At 44.6% G+C, this 23,900-nt stretch overlaps 1 protein-coding gene across 2 annotated transcripts in view; it reads right to left on the bottom strand.

Moving 5' to 3' along the window:
* The window catches only part of LOC132779999 (F-box/LRR-repeat protein 18), a 66,630-nt gene extending 51,012 nt beyond the window's left edge, over nt 1-15,618 (bottom strand). The window contains exons 1-4 of one of the 2 annotated variants that reach the window (XM_067473674.1): nt 15,504-15,618; nt 12,189-12,389; nt 7,016-8,565; nt 3,435-3,653 (exon numbers count right to left, since the gene is read on the bottom strand). In XM_067473674.1, the coding sequence (XP_067329775.1) occupies nt 3,435-3,653; nt 7,016-8,565; nt 12,189-12,389; nt 15,504-15,521 (1,988 nt within the window). In that variant the 5' untranslated portion in view covers nt 15,522-15,618. Of the gene's footprint in view, nt 1-3,417; nt 3,654-7,015; nt 8,566-12,188; nt 12,390-15,503 lie in introns of both variants that reach the window. The other variant, XM_067473675.1, reaches the window with a different exon arrangement.
* Between the last annotated feature and the right edge of the window lie 8,282 nt (nt 15,619-23,900).

Here is a 23,900-nt window from a genome sequence, read left to right as displayed (position 1 = left end):
TTGGATTCACCTCTGCAGAACCCTAGTATCGTGACACCTGGCCACCACCAAAACCTGTGGTTCCAGGCTCAGCAATGAGTCCAGAACCCATTGGGTACGGAGGTGATTGTGGAGCCCTATTCTTGACCTGCATGTTCTCCTGCAGTGAGGGCATCAGTTTCCAGGTGGAAGGCGGTCCCCGTCGGGGTTGGCTTGACGCGCCTTCCTCTTAACACATTCCCATTCAAGTTCCCATTCCTGCTCTCAGCATCAAACAAATGTGCAGCAATCATGCGTCCTTGGCTCAGTTTGCAACAATAGAGTATAAGAAAAGGGCAAAGGTACATCAAGAAGAGAAACTAGAACACCAGAGGTTATAATAAATATCAATAAACATTATTTATGTCCCACCAACATCTCCCCAAAGGGACTTGGGGCGGCTTACAATGCGCTCCAAGTGCAGCATGAGTATAAAACAACATCACATAAAAATTATAAAAACTGTTGCAAACCAGAGCAGGGAACGAGGCCCTAAGATAACTATCCACCACACTTGGCTGTGAAAAACAATCCTTTTTTATTGAAGAAAAATGGTTACAAAATAAAGGAAAAATGCAAGTCAAAAGCCACAGCAAGATCAGCAAACATGAATTTAAATGGACAAAGCAAAACCAAAAGCCTCACTGGGAAAATACTGGAATCTGTTAGCAATCCACTAACCGTACTTGATATCCTAGAAATCTTCCCAAACTATGGCCAGGGAACCGGGAGAACTGCCAAGGTCTTCATCATTTCTGAAACGATGCCTGAACTGAGACAATCAGCCCGACGTAATGCAATTAAAACTCAAGAATTGGTTCCGTGAACCGCCCTTCTTTTTTGAAGCCAATGTTTTTAATTCTTGAATTCGGGAGGTTCGACGCAAACTGAGTGATTTACTTCTGTCTTCCCAAATTTGGCCCCTTCTGTTGTCATTACAGTTAACAGGTGCAGAAGGGAGGGAAAGTTCAAGGTCTCCCTCTGAAACATTCTCATGAACAAATCTACAGAAGTTCCTTCCTCACTAATTTCAGGAACATTGGCATTTTCCAAACCTACAGCAGTTTCTTCCTCACTAATTTCAGGAGCATTGGCATCAAGAGGTACATTTCCACTAGCATCAGTAAATATATTTTCATTAGCATCAGGAGGAACAAACAGAGAATCAGGTTCAAGTTCAAACTCAGGCTGAACCCCAACAAAAACAACCACTATCAACACAAAAAAAATAAAATAACAGTTTAAAAACACAGACCATCTGCAGTTAAAATTAGCTGCCATCAATTCACAATTAAAGTGCCAGAGTGTCAACCTCATATGAGCCCAGTTCAGGTACTGAAGATCATTTAGACACCAATGATTTATAGAACAACACCATCCCATGATTTCCCATTGTAATGAGTAGGGACAGATTTGCTTCAAAGACATCAATATGTATAGCCAAATGAATATGTTTTTCTAGCCATACTGGAGAAGAAAATAACAGATGAATGATTGATTTATACACCTCACTAGTTTAGCCCAGGCATGGGCAAACTTCGGCCTTCCAAATGTTTTGGACTTCAACTCCCATAATTCCTAACAGTATGCTGTTAGGAATTGTGGGAGTTGAAGTCCAAAACACCTGGAGGAAGGCCAAAGTTGGCTTATGCCTGATTTAGCCTCTCACAAGGATCCAAATTCAAACCTAAATATTATTACTGTGTACGAACCCACACGATCTCTTTGATCATCTGGAGAGGCCCTGCTTACGCTCCCACCTCCTTCGCAGGCGCAATTGGTGGGGACGAAGGAGAGGACCTTCTCGGTGGTGGCCCCCCGACTCTGGAACTCACTCCCCAAGGACATCAGGCATGCCCCAACTCTGGCAGTCTTTAGGAGGAGCCTGAAAACATGGTTGTTCCAGTGTGCCTTTCCAGAATAAGGAAAACTCTCAGCAATATGCCCTCAAAATGCACTTTACCACTGGCTTAGGATTGCCTGGCAGTCCTCATCTCTCTTTAAAAACCCTATCCCAGTTATATCCTACCTTGTTCATGCCCAGCATTATTTTTTAAATTTTAAATTATCACATTTGGCTCGGCCATTGGTTTTTTGAATGCTGTGTGCTACTGTTTATTGTTTATTTTTCGTTTATGTTATTTATATTAATTGTGTTGTCTTGATTGCTTTTGTTAATTGCTTTTGTTTATTGATGTACTGTGGGCTCGGCCTCATGTAAGCCACACCGAGTCCCTTGGGGAGATGGTAGCGGGGTATAAATAAAGTATTATTATTATTATTTATTACTAACTAGCTATCCCCACCACACATTGCTGTGGCCCAGTCTGTGTATATGTATGTATATATTTGTGTATACATGTATATATGTGATTTTGCGCATGCGTTGTAATGTATTTTTATTTTTTGGCTTTTTAAGTCCCTTCTGCTGTGTTTTTCAGTGTTTTTATGAGTGATGGTCACTCATTGGCCTGAGAGGTGTCTCTGTCCAAATTTGGTGTCAATTCGTCCAATGGTTTTTGAGTTATGTTAATCCCACAAACGAACATGACATTTTTATTTATATAGATAACTAGCTGTACCTGCCATGCGTTGCTGTGGCCAACCTTCCCTCCCTCTTTCTCTCCTTCTGTCCCTCTTTTTCTTTCCCTTCTCCTTTCTTCCTTCTCTACCTGTTTCTTTTCTCGCTTCCTTTGCTCTTTGATTCCACCTTTCCTTGTCTCTTTTCTTCCTTCCTTCCTTCCCTCCCTCCCTCTTTCACTTTTTTATTTCCTTCTCTCCTTCCTTCCTTCTCTAGCTTTCTTTCTTTCCTTCTCTCCTTCTTTCCCTCTTTCTCTCCCTCCTTTTCTCCTTCCTTCCTTCTCCCTTTATGTGTATGTGTTTTGTGTGTGCATATGTGTGTATACATTTCTGTATATAATTGTGTATATGTGTATATATGTGGGTTTGCGTATATATGTGGTTTTGCGCATGCATTGTAATGTACTTTTAGGTTTTTTTACTATTAAGTCTCTTCTGCTGTGTTTTTCAATGTTTTGTGACTGATGATCACTTATTGGGCAGATACGTGTCTTGTATCCAAAGTTGGTGTCTATTTGTCCAGTGGATTTTGAGTTATATCCATCCCACAAACCAATATGACATTTTTATTTATATAGATAATGAACTGAGCATTTGGAATTTTCTCTTGATTTGTTGCAAGACAAGAGTCCAAACAGTAGATTTTGATCTGTTTCCTGGCCACCTCTCTTAGCCTACTTGTCAGAAGCTCTGAGCAGATTGATGCAGCCATGAAGACACAAACCAAGAGACAGAAATCCTTTTGGTTTTCAACTCAATCGATAGATCACTGATCAACCACACAGGAAGAAAAGGCTGAGCGGGGGAGCCGAGTCATACCTTCTGTCTGCACTCACCTCCGTATCAGGGAGTGTTGGAGGTTTCTGCAAACGGTGAGCGACTCTCCCGTAAACATGTGGCACATGATGACCTCTAGGCAGTTGGCCATGAACGACATCACAGCATCCGACTGCAAAGTCCCGCTCCGGGAGACGATGCAAAGGCGCTGCAGCGAAGAGCAGTGGCTCAAGGCTTGGAAGAACTGAGCGTTGGCACTGAAGTACGGCTGCTCTAGCCTGCAAGGGACAACAGAGACCCACATGAACGGCATAGACCTTAGCATTTCTATAAAGGGAGACCAATGTTCAGAAGCCATTATCTCCCAGAATCCCCAGCTCATGATCATGCTGGCCATGGGATACTGGGAGACCCAGTCTGAAAGGCAGCTTTGCAAGTCTGGAGAAAAATGGCACCCTGAGAGGTGCATGATTGGATATGCATGATTTTGCAATGCTAATGGCAAGGAGAAAGCAGATAAGACCATGCTTTAGGAGAGCAGTTCTCAACCTGTGGGTCCCCAAATGTTTTGGCCTTCAACTCCCAGAAATTCTAACAGCTGGTAACCTGGCTGGGATTTCTGGGAGTTGTAGGCCAAAACACCTGGGGACCCACAGGTTGAGAACTACTCTTCTAAATCTATTCTTCACAAAAGGCAGTGAGTGGGTGGGTGGAAAATATCTATCATGCCATACACCATCAATTCCACCAGGTGCCACTGTTGCTTTGTTATACTTTGAAAATAATATTTTAACACTGGGAGGATCTCAATTCTCCCCATCTATTGAAGGAAAAGCTTTATTTCATGAACCAGACAGAGGGGGAAAGCCCTCCCAATTAACTTCAGGGAGCTGCTTCAAAGCTATTTGTTTATTTGGGAGAAAAAGGTTTATCTGTTGTTGTTTTTTAATTTAATATGTTCTGTTTACTTTTCACTTTTATGGATTGTTTAGTTACTTGTGTTGATGCTATTTAAATTGGTTACTGGTTTATTGTTTTCCTATCGTCATTTTATTTTGATTACTAGCTGTACCTGGCCACGCATTGCTGTGGCCCTCAGAAAACAGGATTTGCAGACATGAAGCAATCTGGCTAGGGAAGTCCTCCCACCAAAGGTTTCCTGCTGGCTAGTAGAAGCCAGGCTGTTAAGGTGCAAGGTGGGATGGAAAATAAAGTAATGAGAAGCAGCCACTGAAGCTGCAAGGCTTTTCAATTATATTCATGCTGGCCAAAACACTCAAAATAGCCTCTTTGAAACAGAAGCTGGGTGGCCATCTGTTGAGGGTGCTTTGAATGTGATTTTCTTGCTTCTTTACAGAATGGGGTTAGCTTGGATGGCCCACCAGGTATCTCCCAACTCTAGGACTCTCTGATTCTATATTCTTCTCTTCCAGTTTCCCCCTGTCTTTGTTCCTTCCCTGCCTCTTCCTTTCCTTTCCTTTCCCCTCCTTCCTTTTTCTTTCCTTCTACCTTTCCTTCCATTCATAATCTTCTCTTCACCAATCCTTTTCTTCCTTTCTTCTCTTCTTTCCCTTTCTTTCCCCTCCTTCCTCCGGGACAGTTTGTAAGGGTTTTTAAGGGGTTTTTTTTTGGGGGGGGGTGTGAAAGGGGGGATGTGGAGCCCAAGTGGGAGAGTTGCTGGCCTTCTCATGGTCTGCATCCTCCCTTCACCCAATTTGGGGGGGGGGGTGTCCAGCCGCTCCTGCAGTCAGGCTTGCCTTGCAATCTTCTGGTCTTAGGGGAAGAGTTGCCTAGTAGCCACGTGGGCCTCATGGAGCCACTGCGGTGGCTCCAGCTGCTGCCGGGGCTTGCCTCGCCAAGCTCCCACCCCTCCGTTGGGCCAGAACTTCTCCTTCCTTCCCTCTTTCCTCACTTCCTCCCCTCCCCAAAAGAAAAAGGATTCTGCCTTCCTGCATGGAAAGGGACTCCATGATGAGGCTTCTCTTCCCTCACAACGGTTGGTGCTTCATTCTTCTCGCGCAATGGGGAGAGGGGCTTTTGCGCATGCTCTGTAAGGCATTTTTCTTTCTGGGGAGGTTTAACTTATTTTCTCTTCATTTTTTATGTTTTTTTTTTTGTTTGAAAGACATAGATCGGACTAGAATGTGTTTTGCCACCAAATTTGGTGTCAATTCGTCCAGTGGTTTTTGAGTTCTGTTAATCCCACAAACGAACATTACATTTTTATTTATATAGATTATTGTGTTGTTTACACTGTTGTAAGCCGCTTTGAGTCCCCTCGGGGAGATATGGCGGGGTATAAATACAGTTGTTGTTGTTATTGGAAGGAACCCCACTGGAGCACTGCAGCATTCCAAAATACTTGGGACTTACCCTGGACCATGCTCCAATTTACAAGAAGCACTTCCTGAGTATCAAGCAAAAAGTAAATACTAGAAATAATATACGAAAGCTGACTGGCACAACCTGGGGATCACAACCAGACACAGTAAAGGCATCTGCCCTTGTGCTTTGCTACTCTGCTACTGAGTATCCATGCCCAGTGTGGAACACATCTCACCATGTTAAAACAGTGGATGTGGCTCTTAATGAGACATGCCACATTATCACAGGATGCCTACATCCCAAACCACTAGAAAAATTGTAGTGTTCCCTCGCTACTTCACGGCTTGCTTTTAGCGGACTTGCTGTTTTGCAGGCTTTAAAAAATATTAATAAAAATATGAAATATTTACGTTCAGTGGAGGTCAGAGACCCCGGAAGTGCGGCGACCTGAGGCACAGCAGGGAAGGCCTGTCTCCCTGGCCTCCACAGACCCCAAAAGTGCGGCGGCCTGAGGCATGGTGGGGAAGGCTGCCTCTGCCTGCATGGCTCCTGAGGCTCTGGCAGCAGGTGCCCTTGGGATGGGCCAGGAGGTGGGTAAGGAAGTGCAGTTAAGAAAATAATACATAAAATAATGTATAAATACGAGGGGTATTTTTAAAGTAAAGTCCGTTTTGTTGTAGACACTAGTAGTTTACGCGCATACCGCAACGAGCGCGTGCGTCGTGTACCGGCATGCCTCAGGAACAACTGTGCTAACCTGTACGGTTCAGTTCTGTGCTTTAAAAATGTTTAAGACTATCAACTCACCCTCCGCATGTGAGGTTTGCTCAGTAATACGGTTTTTGTCAGCAAGGAACCTGCCTGCTGCAGAAATTCATCAACAGATTTGTGAAGTGTACGGTGAGACTGTTATGAGTGAAAGCAAAGTGGGTATGACAATTCAAAGATGGCCGTGACAACGTCCATGATGAGGACTGCTCCGGTCGCCCTTCTTTGATTACAGTGAACGCTTGGTTATCGGAGCAGGCGGCAAGTTTTTATGAAGAGGGTATTTAAAAATTGGTTCAGAGGTATGATAAGTGTTTGAACAGACTTGGCAACTATGTCGAAAAATAGAGTGAAGTATGTACTTTCTGAAAATAAATTTACTTTTTTGAAAAAAACTTTCGTTGTGTACTTATGTTCAAATGGACCTTACTTAAAAAAACACTCCTTGTATTAAAATTAGTATGTCGTCCCTACTTCGTGGATTTTCACTTAACACAAGAGCAACCCTGATGGCCACAATAGAGAAGCCAGCCTCTGTCCCTCTCACCTGAGATCTTGCAAGCACTTGCACTGCTTCAGCATGTCCATGAGGGCTGATATGTACATCATTTTCCCCATAAGGCCAATGTTGGCCAGCGAGAGAGTCCGCAGGCGTTGGCATTGGACACCAATGCTAATCAGTCCAGAGCCGGTGAGAACATTGGGCAGCTGGGCCAAAGTGAGGCTCTGCAGGAAGGCCAGCTGGCCAATGGCAGCCATCTCGGCATCCCCGACAAGCTGTGCCCGGCTACAGGGAGGCAGGGAGTTCCGGATGGCCGGCTCGTTCCTCGGCATGGCCGAGGAGAAACTGGAACCGATCAACTCCAGCTTCTCCAGAAAAGGAAGGCTTTCCAGCAGAGTCCAAAATACAGACGAAGGGGGCTTGGAGTTCCCCTGCTCAAGGCAGTTCCTGGAATAGGTCTGGACCCCAATCCGGACTTTCTTGCCAAACCCTTGGGAGGCCACATTAGCCACCGGCTGCACTGTCGGCTTGTCAGTCGTTGTGATGGAAACATCGGCAACGGCACAAACAGGCAAGGCCAAAGACAGAAGGCCTTTCAGCTGGCCAAGGAGCTGGCATAAGTGTTTGCCCATGCCTTCCGAGCTGTGGTGGTGGGCCGCGGAGAGGTTCAGGTGCTTCAGGAGGCAGCAGGACGCGACCAGCGTCTCCACAATGCTGCTGTCGATGTCGTCTTCCGCCTTGCGCAGGAGGGAGTCCGGAGACAGGCAGTGGACACAGCCGCTCAGGTTCAAACCGACCAAGCTGCGGAGGTCTTTCCCGCCATTCAGGACCCTTTGGACCAGCTGGCTGCCAGATAAGCTGCAGCGACTGAAACTGAAATAGACGGGGTTGCTGAACTTCAAAAGCTGGAGGAGGCTGGAGCCGTTCATCCAAGAACGGGGGAGCTGTAAGGTATCTAAGGTCACATTCCGGGCCATGGAGTCCAAAAGGTTTTTCACGGCACAGCTCTGCGCAAAACCACCAGGAGCAGAGATGAGAAAGGCATGGAGTTTCTCCGGAGTCCGGTCACTCAGCACCGCCAAGTAGAGCCTCACCACCTCCTGGTTGACCGGTCCAGGAGCCAACCTAGCATAGAAGACCCGGAGGTTTTGGTAGTGGGGCACATTACTCTCACCCACCATCAACTGCCCAGAGATGATTAAACCCTCTCGCGACCGGTCGAGGATCTCAAAATACAGGAGGAGTTTTTCGAGGCTGGTGCAACATGGCACCACCCCATACGAGGGAGTGTAGAGCGTCTGCTTGAGCTCCAGCACTCGGCTCAGCGTAGCTTTGCATTCGCTACTCAAGTGGGAGGCATCAAAACCCGGGTTCACATCGATTGCCAGGGAGCGGAGGTGCTGCAAGGCCGAGAGCATCTTGGAGAGGCGAAGGGAGGTGAGGTGGCAGCCAGACAAGTTCAGCTTCCTCAGGTTTTTGCAGCGCGTCACCTGGTCGATGGTCATTCCCGGCACCCAATAGCAGCCAGCCATGTTCAGCTCGTGAATGTCTATGCCGATTTCCCTCATGAGTTGCTTCACTTTGCCTTTGTCCACCTGAAGTCAAAGAAAAGAGAAATGTGTGGCAGCAATTACAGTTGGGATGGTCCACCACATGCTCATACATCCAATTTTTGAAACAGAACTGATAAACAGTAGCTTGTTGGGCAAGTGGGCTTATTAACAAAAGACCATTCTTCTTTTCTTTTAAAATTTATGTGTTGTTGGGTAATTTCATGCTTATGTTGCTGTTACAAGATACTCCACTTTGGCAGGAAAAACGAAATGCAAAGATACAGAATGGGTGACGCCTGGCTCGAGAGCAGTACGTGTGAAAAAGATATTGGAGTCCTCGTGAACAGCACGTTAAACATGAGCCAACAATGTGATGTGGCGGCAAAAAAAGCCAATGGGATTTTGGCCTGCATCAATAGGAGCATAGTGTCTAGATCTAGGGAAGTAATGCTACTCCTCTATTCTGCTCTGGTTAGACCACACCTGGAATATTGTGTCCAATTCTGGGCACCACAATTCAAGAGAGATATTGACAAGCTGGAATGTGTCCAGAGGAGGGCGACTAAAATTATAAAGGGTCTGGAGAACAAGCCCTATGAGGAGCGGCTTAAGGAGCTGGGCATGTTTAGCCTGAAGAAGAGAAGGCTGAGAGGAGATATGATAGCCATGTATAAATATGTGAGAGGAAGCCACAGGGAGGAGGGAGCAAGCTTGTTTTCTGCTTCCCTGGAGACTAGGACGCAATGGAGCAATGGCTTCAAACTACAAGAGAGGAGATTCCATCTGAACATGAGGAAGAACTTCCTGACTGTGAGAGCCGTTCAGCAGTGGAACTCTCTGCCCCAGAGTGTGGTGGAGGCTCCTTCTTTGGAAGCTTTTAAACAGAGGCTGGATGGCCATCTGTCAGGGGTGATTTGAATGCAATATTCCTGCTTCTTGGCAGAAAGGGGTTGGACTGGATGGCCCAGGAGGTCTCTTCCAACTCTTTGATTCTATTATTCTATAATTCTATGATTCTACTGTTATTTTTTGTTCATGTTGTGACTCTGTATGCTTTTGTTGTTTTTGCTTGGAAACCGCCCTGAGTCCCCCCGGGGAGATAAAGCAGTATATAAATAAAGTTTTATTATTATTACTAGACGTCCCCTGCCACGTGTTGCTGTGGCCCAGTCTGTGTATATATGTTTTGTGTGTGCGTATATGTGGGGGGTTTTTGCTTTTAAAGTCCCCTCTGCTGTGTTTTTCAGTGTTTTTATGAGTGATAATCACTCATTGGCCTGAGAGGTGTCTTGTGCCCAAATTTGGTGTCAATTCGCCCAGTGGTTTTTGAGTTATGTTAATCCCACAAAGAAACATTACATTTTTATTTATATAGACTATAAATGCACAGCAGAGTAACTTAACAGCAGCGTGACCCGGCACCAGTAGCCCAAAGTGATAAAAAGGACAAAAACACACAGACCAATGTTATGTCTTCCACAGGCCTTTCTTTGTAGTAAAATATTATGGTTGCACTATTTACAAGAACTAGGTTTCCATAACACAGATAAACAAATACATAGCAGCTTTACACACAGCAGCCTTCACACTGGAGCTTTCTCATACGAGGCTTCTCTCACAGTGAGGTTTACCTCACACTCCTTGGGACAACACTAGCTTTGGCCCACTGACTCTATTTATTTATTTACAACATTTATATGCTGCCCTTCTCACCCTGAAGGGACTCAGAGTGGCTTACAAGATATATATATATATACACACACACAATAGTAAATTATTAGCATAGTACAATATCAGTATTATATATTACTATATTGTACTACATCATTATATTATAATAGTATTTATGTATTTATTTATTTATTTATATTTCAAACTTATATGCCGCCACTCCCCTAGGGCTCGGAGTGGCTTACAAAAACAAACTAAAATCTAACACAAATTAAACAACATATCAAAGATCAAAAGCCTGTTGAAACAAATATGTCTTACAAGCCCTGTGGAAAGCTGATAAATCCCGCAAGGCACGGACTTCTGGAGGCAGAATGTTCCATGGTGCCACTACTGTGAAGGCTCTGCGTCTGGTTGCTGTTAGACGCAAGGTTTTAAAACTGGGGACTTCCAATAAATCTTGGTCCTCAGAGTGGAGGGATCTCTGGGGTTGGTAGAGGGTGAGGCGGTTCCTCAGGTACATCGGCCCCAGACCATGCAAGGCCTTAAAGGTGAGTACCATCACTTTAAAAGTGATCCGGTGCTCAACTGGTAACCAATGCAGCTGCAATAAAATTGGTGTTATATGGCATCTCATTGGCGCTCTTGCAAGAAGCCGAGCAGCTGCATTTTGTACCAATTTGAGCTTCCGGATCACCGACAAAGGAAGGCCAATGTAGAGGGTGTTATAATAGTCCAGTCTTGAGATGACCGTGGCCTGGATCACTGTAGCTAGGTCGTCCCTGGACAGGGAGGGGGCCAGCCGTCTAGCCTGCCGCAGGTGAAAGAAGGCGGTTCTGCTCACGGCAGAGACATGAGCCTCCATCATCAGCAGAGGGTCCAAAAGGACTCCCAGACTCTTTACCAATGATGACAGGTGTAACACCTTGCCATCTAGGGTAGGCAGCCGGATATCCCCACTGCCCAGTCGACCCAGCCAGAGAATCTCCGTTTTTTCCGGGTTCACCCTCAACCTGTTGGCACGCAGCCATCCAGTATGCCTCAAGGCATTGATGAAAATTGTCGGGTACAGAGTCCGGTCGGCCTTCCATCTTCAACATAAGCTGAGTGTCATCAGCGTACTGGTAACACTCAAGCCCAAAACCTCGGACCAGCTGAGCAAGTGGGTGCATACAGATGTTATATAGTATTAGTAATATTACATGTAATATAAAATATATAATTATATTTCATTATTATCATTAGGATTATATTGTATTACATTATAATATTTTAAATATTATATGGATATACAATATATTATATTATATTATTAATAAAACACAGGAGACAAGATGGAACTGTCTTCAACTGTAGCCCCCTCTCTCTTCACTCTGGTCAAGCAGCAGTTGGTGTAGGGGGCTCCCAACTGATGATATAGGCAGGAGACAAGATGGAACCTTCTTATAGTAACACCAGAGGCACTTCAAGTGGCCAGCTACTGGTCAAAGGACATTTAATAGAATGCCAAGTTTTTAAACTTTGTGTTTTCTCAAATACTTTGGTTCGCTCCTGAAACGATAAATAAATAAGTAGGCTGAAGCCTGTTAGAGTTGGGAGGGCTCCCCATCCCCGGCAACAACTGCTGCTCTGACCAGAGTGAAGAGAGAGGGGGGCAGGAGACAGTTCTCCATTGTGCATGTGGCAGGGCTCAGGCTGCATTGTAGTAGGTGGTCTGTGGTTTGCTCTTCAGCCTAACTCTCCTAGTGCTTGACTCACATTTTTGTAATCAAAAATACTTAGTTAATCCTTTATATTTCTGGCATATGCTACTACTGAACTTGCTTACATACTTATTCCTTCTCTCTCACACACATACACATACACTGACCTCTGTGATTGCTCAAAAGCAGCACATCAAAACAAAGTGAAATCCTGGAATAAAACCCCAAACATCCAAGTCTCATAGTTAGTTCTGTTTTGAGGCTGCAATCCTCTCAATGTTTGTTCCTCACCTGATAGTTCTTATGTAGGATAACCGTGTGGGTGAGGCTTTTGTCAAGACTGAGGACAGAAAGCTTCCGGCAGACCCTCCGGACATTCAGGACAAGATCCGAAACTGGAATGTATCTCAGGATGTGCAAGAGGATCTCATCTGAGAAATCCATTAAGTTCATACCATTGCTCTCCTCCCCGCTCTCCTCACTTGTCACTTCCTGAGAAGACAGAAAGTAGGCATCAATACTCAGAAGCTAGAATGGGTGAAAGGAAAAGATCTAAAAGGGATACAGTTCATTTTTTAATTAAAAAAACAACCTTGAATTGATTAAGGCCCCTTCCACACAGCTGAATAAAATCCCACATTTTCTGCTTTGAACTGAAATATATGGCAATGTGGACTCCGTTTATTTATTTAGAACATTTCTACCCCGTCCTTCTCAACCTCCGAAGAGGGACTCAGGACAGCTTCCAACAGGCCACTGTTCAGTACCAACACAGTAAAACATAGCATAAAATACAGTTAAATACATTAAACAATTATAAATATACATTAAATAGTTCAAGTTAAAATCGGTGTCCCAAATCAATCCAGTCTTGTCTTCTCTAGTAAATCGGTCTATTCTGCGAACGCTTGATCCCATAGCCAGGGTTTAGGTTTTTCTGGAAGGAGGGAAGGGGCAGATCTGACCTCATTAGGGAGGGAGTTCCACAGCCATGGGGCCACCACCGAGAAGGCCCTTTCTCTCGTCCCCACCAACTGCAATGGCGGTGAGACCGAGAGCAGAGCCTCCCGCACATGATCTTAAGGTCTTTGGTGGTTCGCAGAGGGAGATACGTTTGGACAGATAAACTGGGCCAGAACCGTTGAGGGATTTATAAGTTAAAACTACCTCTGAGGATGCTTGCCATAGATCAGTGGTTCTCAACCTGGGGGTCGGGGTGTCAGAGGGGTCGCCAAAGGCCATCAGTGTTTTCTGTTGGTCATTCTCTGTTTCTGACCTAATTCTATCGTTGGTGGGCTTCTGAATGCTCTTTGGTTGTAGGTGAACTATAAATCCCAGCAACAACAACTCCCAAATGTCAATGTCTATTTTCCTCGAACTTCACCAGTGTTCACATTTGGGCATATTGAATATTCGTGCCAAGTTTGATCCAGATCCATCATTGTTTGAATCCACAGTGCTCTCTGGTGTAGGCGAACTACAACTCCCAAACTCAAGCTCAATGCCCACCAAACCCTTCCAGTATTTTCCGTTGGTCATGGGAGTTCTGTGTGCTAAGTTTGGTCCAATTCCATTGTTGGTAGAGTTCAGAATGCTCTTTGAATGTAGGTGAACTATAAATCCCAGCAACTACAACTCCCAAATGACAAAATCAATCCTCCCATAACACTCCAATAAGAATACATCCTGCTTACCAGATATTTACGTAACGGTTCATTACAGCAGCAAAATTACAATTATGAAGTAGCAAGGAAAATAATGTTATGTTTGGGGGTCACCACAACATGAGGAACTGTATTAAGGGGTCGCGGCATTAGGAACGTTGAGAACCACTGCCATAGATGCAGGCGAAACGTCAGGAGAAAATGCCTCCAGAACATGGCCATATATAGGATATTAAGGACTAGGACATTAAGATCGTCTGGGGAGGTCCTGCTCTCGGTCCCGACTGCGTCACAGGTGTGTTTGGCAGAGACGAGGGACAGGGCCTTCTCAGTGGTGGCCCCTCGGCTATGGAATGCCTTACCTGTAGACATCAGACAGGCCCTGTCGCTGTTGGCGTTTTGGAGGAAGGTTAAGACTTGGCTCTGTGAACAAGCGTTTGGCTAAACAGTGCAACTGAACATAGGAAGACGGCAAAATTGAACATAGGAATGGCACAAGGATTATGAGAACGGATTCTGATTTTCATTGAGGCGTTATGATATGATAATAATTGCTTTGATTTGTCTGTTGTGTATGATGTGTTTTTAATTGCTTATGACATTGTTGTGATAACCTGTATTGTGTAATTTATTTATTTATTTATTTATTTATTTGCTTTATTTTTATACCGCATTTTTCAGCCTAAATCGGCGACTCAATGCGGTTTACAATGCAATTTATATAACAATAACAATTAGATTAAAACACAACATACACGACAGACAATACAAGACAAAACAACGTGGTCATCAAGACCTCAGTAAAATCAGATTCCGTTCTCATAATCCTTCTACCATTCCTTTTTTCATTTATACCGTCTTCATGAGTTCAGTTGCCTTGTTGACCGAACGCCTGTTCATAGAGCCACGTCTTGACCTTCCTCTGGAACTCCAGCAACGAAGGGGCCTGCCTGATGTCTGTGGGTAGGGCATTCCATAGCCGAGGGGCCACCACCGAGAAGGCCCTGTCTCTCGTCCCCGCCAGCCGCGCCTGCGACGCAGGCGGGACCGAGAGCAGGGCCTCCCCGGACGATCTTAACGTCCTCGTCGGTTCATAGGTGGAGATGCGTTCGTGTAAACCGCATTGAGTCGCCTGATTGGGCTGAAAAATGTGGTATAGAAATAAAGCAAATAATAATAATATACTCAGTTCTTGTGAGTTTTTTCGGGCTATATGGCCATGTTCTAGAGGCATTTCTCCTGACATTTCGCCTGCATCTATGGCAAGCATCCTCAGAGGTGAGGTCTGCTGGACTGGGAAAAAAAGGGGTTTATATATCTGTGGAATGACCAGGGCTTTTGTAAGTTGGGCTGGGTGTGAATCTTTCAACTGACCACCTTGATTAGCATACAATGGGTGACTGTGCCTGGAGCAAACTCTTCTTGAAAGGTGATTAGATGTCCCTGCCTGTTTTTCTCTCTGCTGTTTTTGCTGTTGCAATTTTAGAATTTTCTAATACTGGTAGCCAGATTCTGTTCATGGTTTCTTCCTTTCTGTTGAAATTGTCCACATGCTTGTGGATTTCAATGGCTTCTCTGTGTAGTCTGTGTATAATAGTATAGCCCGAAAAAACCCATAAGAACCTAGTAAACACAGGGGAGTTCCAGACAGGAAACAATCAGAGCCAGCTAATCACCTCCCAACAAAGGATTCCCCCAGGCAGGAAGCAGCCAGGCTTTGAAGCTGCAAGGCCATTCGATGCTGATCATGGTGGCCAGTGGCAACATTCAGACTTTCCTTCAACAGACTTTGACAAGACATCCCCGCTCAAAGGCAGAGAAGGCCTCAAAGGGAAACAAGGCCTGGAGGAAAGGAGGAGGAGGAGCGAGGCGTTGCCATGGGCACTGGGAGTTGCCATGGAAACTGAAAGGGAAGAGGGTCGAGGAGGGGGGTCTCTCTTACCTCTCCGGAGCAGGCCATGGCCCTCTTCCAAACCGCTTCCCCCGTTGACAGCAGCCGCCGGCGAGGCTCAATCTCTCTCCTCACAGGGCTTCCTCCCAGCCGGTCCAAGCTAGCACCACTTCCGGCGCTTTCGTGACCTCACTTCCGCTCCATCCGCCTGCAAGAGGTCTGGCCGCCATTTTGGGAGAGGCAAAGGAGCGGCGCCATTTTGGCAGAGGCGAGTAGAGACGCCATCTTGGGAAGGGCTCTTCTTCCTCCAAGGCCGTTGCCGGCTGGGCCGCCATTTTGAGAGAGGCAAAGCAGCGGCGCCATTTTGGAAGGGGCGAAGGACGGCGCCATCTTGGGAGAGACTCTTCCTCAAAACAACCACCTTTGGAAGCAGGCCTCACTCACTCAATATGTTCTCTTTGATTTTCTATTATTCATTATCATTATAATATCATACTATATAATCATATTTAAAATATGATAAAATAATATTATATATATTGTTATACTATTATAAAATAATATTTAATATTTATATAATATTATAATATTATACTATATAATGATATTTAAAATATGATAAAATATTATTATATGTATTATTATAATATTATAAAATAATATTTAATATTTATATAATATAATAATATACTATATTATGATATTTAAAATATTATAAAATAATATATTATTATATTATAAAATAATATTTAATATTTTTATAATATTAAATATTATAATATACTATATTATAATATTTAATATTATAAAATAATTATTTTATTTTTATTTTATTGTATATTTTATACAATTCTATTTTATGTTTATATCTATCTATATAATTTAATATTATATGATTGTATATTGTTTTCTTTTATAATCTTTTGTTTTCTATTATTTATTATGATGTTATTATACTATATTATAATATTTAAAATATACTATATTATAATTATTTTATTTTTATTTTATTATATATTTTATACAATTCTATTTTATGTTTATTTATTTATTTATGTATTTACTTTTGCTTCTATACGGCTGTATCTCAAGCCCGAAGGCGACTCACGGCGGTTCACAAACAGTAAAAACAGTAGAAACAGCAGTGGTTCCATGCAACATATAACAATTGACTTAACACATTATCCATAAATTACCAATAAGCAATTACAATGCACAATTATTACAAAAAACAACCGTACCCAATCTTCTCATCATCCAAGCGTAGTCCAGGTTCGTCGTCCATTGTTCCATTCCTATGTTCCATTACCAGATTGCACTAAATTACTCAAACGCCTGCACAAACATCCAGGTCTTCACCTTTTTGCGGAATACCATTAGAGATGGTGCTAGTCTAATGTCCGTAGGAAGGGCGTTCCACAGCCGAGGAGCCACCGCCGAGAAGGCCCTATCTCTCGTCCCCGCCAGCCGAGCTTGAGAAGCAGGCGGGATCGAGAGCAGGGCCTCCCCGGAAGATCTCAAACTCCTGGTGGGTTCATAGGCAGAGATGCGGTCAGATAGGTAGCTTGGGCTGGAACCGTTTAGGGCTTTAAAGGCCAACACCAGCACTTTGAATTGAGCCCGGTAGCAGATCGGTAGCCAGTGGAGTTGGCGCAACAGGGGGGTTGTATGCTCCCTGCGCTCCGCACCTGTTAGTATCATGGCTGCCGAGCATTGGACTAGTTGGAGCTTCCGAGCTGTCTTCAAAGGCAACCCCACGTAGAGAGCGTTGCAGTAGTCTAAACGGGATGTAACCAGAGCGTGGACTACCGTGGCCAAGTCAGACTTCCCAAGGTACGGGCGCAGTTGGCGCACGAGTTTTAACTGTGCAAATGCTCCCCTGGTCACCGCCGAAACCTGGGGCTCCAGGCTCAGCGATGAGTCCAGGGTCCAACACAGGCTGTAACCCTATACCCTGTTTGGCCTTGCGACTGACCAGGAGGACCTCTGTCTTGTCTGGATTCAGTTTCAATTTGTTCGCCCTCATCCAGACCGTCACAGCGGCCAGGCACCGGTTCAGGACCTGGACATCCTCCTTAGTAGCAGGTGGAAAGGAGTGACAGAGTTGGACATCATCCGCGTACAGATGACACCGTACCCCGAAACTCCGGATGATCTCCCCCAGCGGCTTCATGTAGATGTTTATATCTATCTATATAATTTTATATTATATTATTGTATATTGTTCTCTTTTATAATCTTTTCTATTATTTATTATTATATTATTATACAAGATTATAATATTTTAAATATTATATTTTGATATATTATTATAATTATTTTATTTTATTATATATTTTATACAATTCTATTTTATGTTTATATCTATCTATCTAATTTAATATTATATTATTGTATATATTTTATATTATTTTTTATTTTTATTTAATTTCCACTATTTGGAAATTATTCAGTATTTATCACTCATTGTTTATTATCTTCTATTTTTATAATATTTTGTTTTTTGTTATATTTCTATGTTCTATTTTATTTTTACTTTCCTACATATGTTGTATACTATTCTATTACATATCTATTCTATTTGATTTGTCATCAGTCCACTCCTTTGAGCTTCATGCAAATCGACCATTTGCCAAAAATATACAATTCTCTGGGTTGCTATGAGTTTTCCAAGCTGTATGGCCATGTTTCAGAAGCATTTTTTCCTGACATTTCACCCACATCTATGTTCAGGAATCCTCAGAGTTTGTGAAGTCTGGTCGAAACTTACTTACTTACTTACTTACTTATTGTGAAGTCTGGTCGAAACTAGGCAAGTGGGGTTTATATATATTTGTGGGATGATGTCCAGGGTGGGAGAATGAACTCTTGTCTGCTTGAGGTAGGTGTGAATGTTGCAACTCGCCAGTTTGAATACCACTAAATGCCCTTGCAGCTTCAAAGCCTGGCTGGTTGCTACCTGAAAACAGCATATTATTGGAAAACACAGAAATGCTGGGCCACTCTTACAACTAACTAGTCAGACTACATAGAGAAGCCATTGAAATCCACAAGCATATGGACAATTTCAACAAAAAGGAGGATACCATGAAAATCCAACCAATGGACCAGAGGGATTCTCTCATCTCTGCAAGAGTTTCAGGTCAGAGAAGCAGATGGCGGAAACAGAAGAACGGCTTGCTTCAGGGAAGCGTGCTTGCTCCATCCATGTTCAACATCTACACAAATGACCAGCCACTGCCAGAAGGGACAGAGAGCTTCATCTATGCTGATGATCGTGCCATCACCTCTCAAGCAGGGAACTTTGAGATGGTAGAACAGAAGCTCTCCGAAGCTCTAGGTGCTCTCACTGCCTATTACAGGGAAAACCAACTGATCCCTATTCCATCTAAAACAGACATGTGCTTTTCATCTCAAAAACAGACAAGCATCCTGAGCTCTGAGGATTACCTGGGAAGGAATCCCACTGGAGCATTGCAGCGCACCCAAATACCTGGGAGTCACTCTGGACCGTGCTCTGACCTACAAGAAGCACTGCCTGAATATCAAGCAAAAAGTGGGTGCTAGAAACAAAATCATACGAAACCTGACTGGCACAACCTGGGGATCACAACCAGACACAGTGAGGACATCTGCCCTTGCGCTTTGCTACTCTGCTGCTGAGTATGCATGCCCAGTGTGGAACACATCTCACCACACTAAAACAGTGGATGTGGCTCTTAATGAGACATGCCGCATTATCATGGGGTGTCTGCGCCCTACACCACTGGAGAAATTTACACTGTCTAGCCGGTATTGCACCACCTGACATTCGCCGGGAAGTAGTAGCCAATAGTGAAAGGACCAAGGCAGAGACATCTCCAGCTCATCCCCTGTTTGGGTATCAGCCAGCACGTCAACAACTTAAATCAAGAAATAGTTTTCTAAAATCAACAGAGACACTCACTGGAACATCCCAGCAAGCAAGAGTCCAAAAGTGGCAGGCTCAAACCCAGAACCTTATCCAATGGCTGATACCAAATGAGAGACTCCCCCCTGGGCACACAGAGGACTGGCCAACTTGGACGGCGCTGAACAGGCTGCGCTCTGGCACCACGAGATGCAGAGTGGGGTTGGACTGGATGGCCTATGAGGTCTTTTCCAAATCTAGGATTCTAAGTTAAAGATTGTTTTCTAGTTCCAACCGACCTCACTACCTTGGAGGATGCTTGCCATAGATGCATGCGAAATGTCAGGAGAAAATGCCTCTAGAACATGGCCATATAGCCCGAAAAAACCTACAACAACCCAGTAAAGATAGTTTGAAACTTGTTTTTATGTATTAGTGCAACAGTCCTCCTGGAGGAAAAGACTGAATGAAACATATACTTGTAATCAGCAAGCATTTGAACCACTGTAACCATTACGCTTTTGCCACAAGAATGCTACAAATAAACTGAGTTACTGTTTCATTTCAAACAAGGCCTCTCTCTCCATATATCACCTCCAACTTGAGAAGTCATAAAAGGAAGAATTAAACAATCTTTTATTCCTTAGTGCAGTGGTTCTCAACCTTCCTAATGCTGTGACCCCTTAATACAGTTCCTCGTGTTGTGGTGACCCTGAACCATAACATTTTCATTGCTACTTCATAACTGACATTTTGCTACTGTTATGAATCGTAAAGTAAATATCTGATCTGCAGAATGTATTTTAATTCACTGGACAAAATTTGGCACAAATACCCAATACACCCAAATTTGAATACTGGTGGGGTTGGGCGGGTGGATTGATTTTGTCATTTGGGAGTTGTAGTTGTTGGTATTTATAGTTAACCTAAAATCAAAGAGCATTCTGAACTTCACCAATAATGGAACTGAACCAAATTTGGCACACAGAACTTCCATGACCAACAGAAAATTCTTGAAGGGTTTGGCGGGCATTGACCTTGAGTTTTGGAGCTGTAGTTTACCTAGATCCAGAGAGCACTGTGGACTCAATCATAGATCTTGACCAAACTTGGCTCAAATACTCAATATGCCCAAATGCGAACATTGGTGGAGTTTGGGGAAAACAGACATTGACATTTGGGAGTTGTAGTTGCTGGGATTTATAGTTCACCTACAATTAAAGAACATTCTGACCCCAGCCCTCAATGGATCTGCACCAAACTTGGCACGTTACCTACATGGCCAACATTGATAACTGGTAGGGTTGGGGGGGGGGGGGAGGCTGTTTGAATTCTGGGAGTTGCAGTTCACCAAGACCCTAAAGGAAGAGAAGTACAGGTGGAGAGATCTTCAGCCTTCTCTGCTAAAAGGGTTCCAAAGACCATCAAAAATATGTGTCTTCTGATTGTCTTTGGCAACCCCATCCAGGGGTCCCAACCCCCAGGTTGAGAAACACTGCCTTAGTGTCGTATTTGTTCAGGCAGGTAGTCTGCTCCCTTCCTGATCGTTGTGCATTACTGGTTAGATAAACAAATAAGAAGTCCCTTCCGCCATGCCACACGTTAAGAGTGCCTCACATAATAAATGGTGGCAGCGGTGGGATAGAAAGTTTGCCCTGCTGTGTGTTTCAGCTACCAAAGTAAAACAGATCTTTTTATTAAAGCTATGGGGCCAAACTGTGCATCTTCTTGCTACTTTTATTATTCCAAACTGGTGGTATTCTCCATTTATAGAGCTACTGTCCTCCCAACCCTGCTATATGCCTGTGAGACGTGGACTGTGTACAGACATCACATGCAACTCCTGGAACGATTCCATCAGCGCTCCAGAAAATCCTGCAAATCTCTTGGGAAGACAAGCGGACAAACGTCAGTGTGCTGGAAGAAGCAAAGACCACCAGCATTGAAGCGATGGCTCTCCGCCACCAACTCCGCTGGACCGGCCACATTGTCCGGATGCCCGACCACCATCTCCCAAAGCAGTTGCTCTACTCTGAACTCAAGAATGGAAAACGAAATGTTGGTGGACAGGAAAAGAGATTTAAAGATGGGTTCAAAGCCAACCTTAAATACTCCAGCCTAGACACGGAGAACTGGGAAGCCCTGGCCCTTGAGCACTCCAGCTGGAGGTCAGCTGTGACCAGCAGTGCTGCAGAATTTGAATATGCACAAATGGAGGGCGAAAGGGAGAAGCGTGCCAAGAGGAAGGCGCGTCAAGCCAACCCCGACCGAGACCGCCTTCCGTCTGGAAACCGATGCCCTCACTGTGGAAGAAGATGCAGAGCAAGAATAGGGCTCCACAGCTAATTTGTTGTTGTTCATTCGTTCAGTCATCTCAGACTCTTCGTGACCTCATGGACCAGCCCACGCCAGAGCTCCCTGTCAGCCATCACCACCCCCAGCTCCTTCAAGGTGAGTCCAGTCACTTCAAGGATGCCATCCATCCCTCCATCTTGCCCTTGGTCGGCCCCTCTTCCTTTTGCCTCCCACTTTCCCCAGCATAATTGTCTTCTCTAGGCTTTCCTGTCTCCTCATGATGTGGCCAAAGGACTTCAACTTTGTCTCTAGTATCTTTCCCTCCAGTGAGCAGTCAGGCTTTATTTCCTGGAGGATGGACTGGTTGGATCTTCTCGCAGTCCAAGGCACTCTCAGGACTTTCCTCCAACACCACAGCTCAAAAGCATCTCTCTTCCTTTGCTCAGCCTTCCCTAAGGTCCAGCTCTCACATCCGTAGGTGACCAAAGGGAAGACCACAGCTACATACAGACCAACAATAATATTGGAAGACAATCATCCTCGGAAAGCGAGGGATCGCCTAAGTACATAGCCATCCAATCCAGGTTATCAAAGCAGATAATCCAAACTTTTATGGAGCCCCCAGTGGCGCAGTGGGTTAAACCCCTGTGCCGGCAGGACTGAAGACCGACAGGTCGCGGGTTCAAATCTAGGGAGAGGCGGATGAGCTCCCTCTACCAGCTCCAGCTCCTCTTTCGGGGACATGAGAGAAGCCTCCCACAAGGATGATAAAAATATCAAAATCATCTGGGCGTCCCCTGGGCAACGTCCTTGCAGACAGCCAATTCTCTCACACCAGAAGTGACTTGCAGTTTCTCAAGTCTCTCCTGACACGACAAAAAAAAAATCCAAACTTTTGTTATACTTTTGCCTGTCTTATATAGTTTTAGATTGTGTTATTAAATGGTGGCAGCGGTGGGATAGAAAAGTAAAGGTCCGCCCTGCCTCAAGTTTGCCCTGCTGTGTGTTTCAGCTACCAAAGTAAAACAGATCTTTTTATTAAAGCCATGGGGGCCCAATTGTGCGTGTTCTTGGTACTTTTATTATTCCAGACTGGTATTATTCTCCATTTATAGAGCCATTCCCCTCCCAACCCTGCTATATGCCTGTGAGACGTGGACTTAGACGTCACAGGCAACTCCTGGAACGATTCCATCAGCGCTTGCCTCCAAATAAATCCTGCAAGTGCAGCATTTTCCCAAATGAAGCAGAGTTTTTGAGAACCAGGACGTCCATAGGGCGACCAAGGTGCTTGTTGATAAAGCTATTGTCCTCCCAACCCTGCTAAATGCCTGCGAGACGTGGACTGCGTACAGACGTCGCATGCAACTCCTGGAACGATTCCATCAGTGCTGCCTCCGGAAATTCCTGCAAATCTCTTGGGAAGACAGGCGGACAAACGTCAGCATGCTGGAAGAAGCAAAGACCACCAGCATTGAAGTGATGGTCCTCCACCATCAACTCCGCTGGACCGGCCACGTTGTCCGGATGCCTGACCACAGTCTCCCAAAGCAGTTGCTCTACTCCGAACTCAAGAACGGAAAACGGAACGTTGGTGGGCAGGAAAAGAGATTGAAAGATGGGCTCAAAGCCAACTACAAAAACTCTGGCATAGACACTGAGAAGTGGGAAGCCCTGGCCCTTGACCGCTCCAGCTGGAGGTCAGCTGTGACCAGCAGTGCTGCAGAATTTGAAGAGGCACGAATGGAGGGTGAAAGGGAGAAGCGTGCCAGGAGGAAGGCGCGTCAAGCCAACCCCGAACAAAACCGCCTTCCACCTGGAAACTGATGCCCTCACTGCGGAAGAAGATGCAGAGGAAGAATAGGGCTCCACAACCACATACGGACCCACAATAATATTGGAAGACAATCCTCGGAAAACGAGGGATCGCCTAGGTACATAGCCATCCAATCCAGGTTATCAAAGCAGATAATCCAAACTTTTGTTATGCTTTTGCCTGTCTTATATAGTTTTAGGTTGTGTTATTAATTGGTGGCAGTGGTGGGATAGAAAAATAAAGGTCCCCCTTGCCTGAAGTTTGCTCTGCTGTGTGTTTCAGCTGGAAGAAGCAAAGACCACCAGCATTGAAGCGATGGTCCTCCGCTATCAACTCCGCTGGACCGGCCACGTTGTCCGGATGCCCGACCACTGTCTCCCAAAGCAGTTGCTCTACTCCGAACTCAAGAACGGAAAACGGAATGTTGGAGGACAGGAAAAGAGATTTA

This window comes from Anolis sagrei, chromosome X, assembly GCF_037176765.1.
Source record: "Anolis sagrei isolate rAnoSag1 chromosome X, rAnoSag1.mat, whole genome shotgun sequence".
In the NCBI taxonomy this organism is placed as follows: Eukaryota; Metazoa; Chordata; class Lepidosauria; order Squamata; family Dactyloidae; genus Anolis; species Anolis sagrei.
Note: the sequence above shows the minus strand (reverse complement) of the source record. Positions and strands in the feature narration are given on the sequence as shown.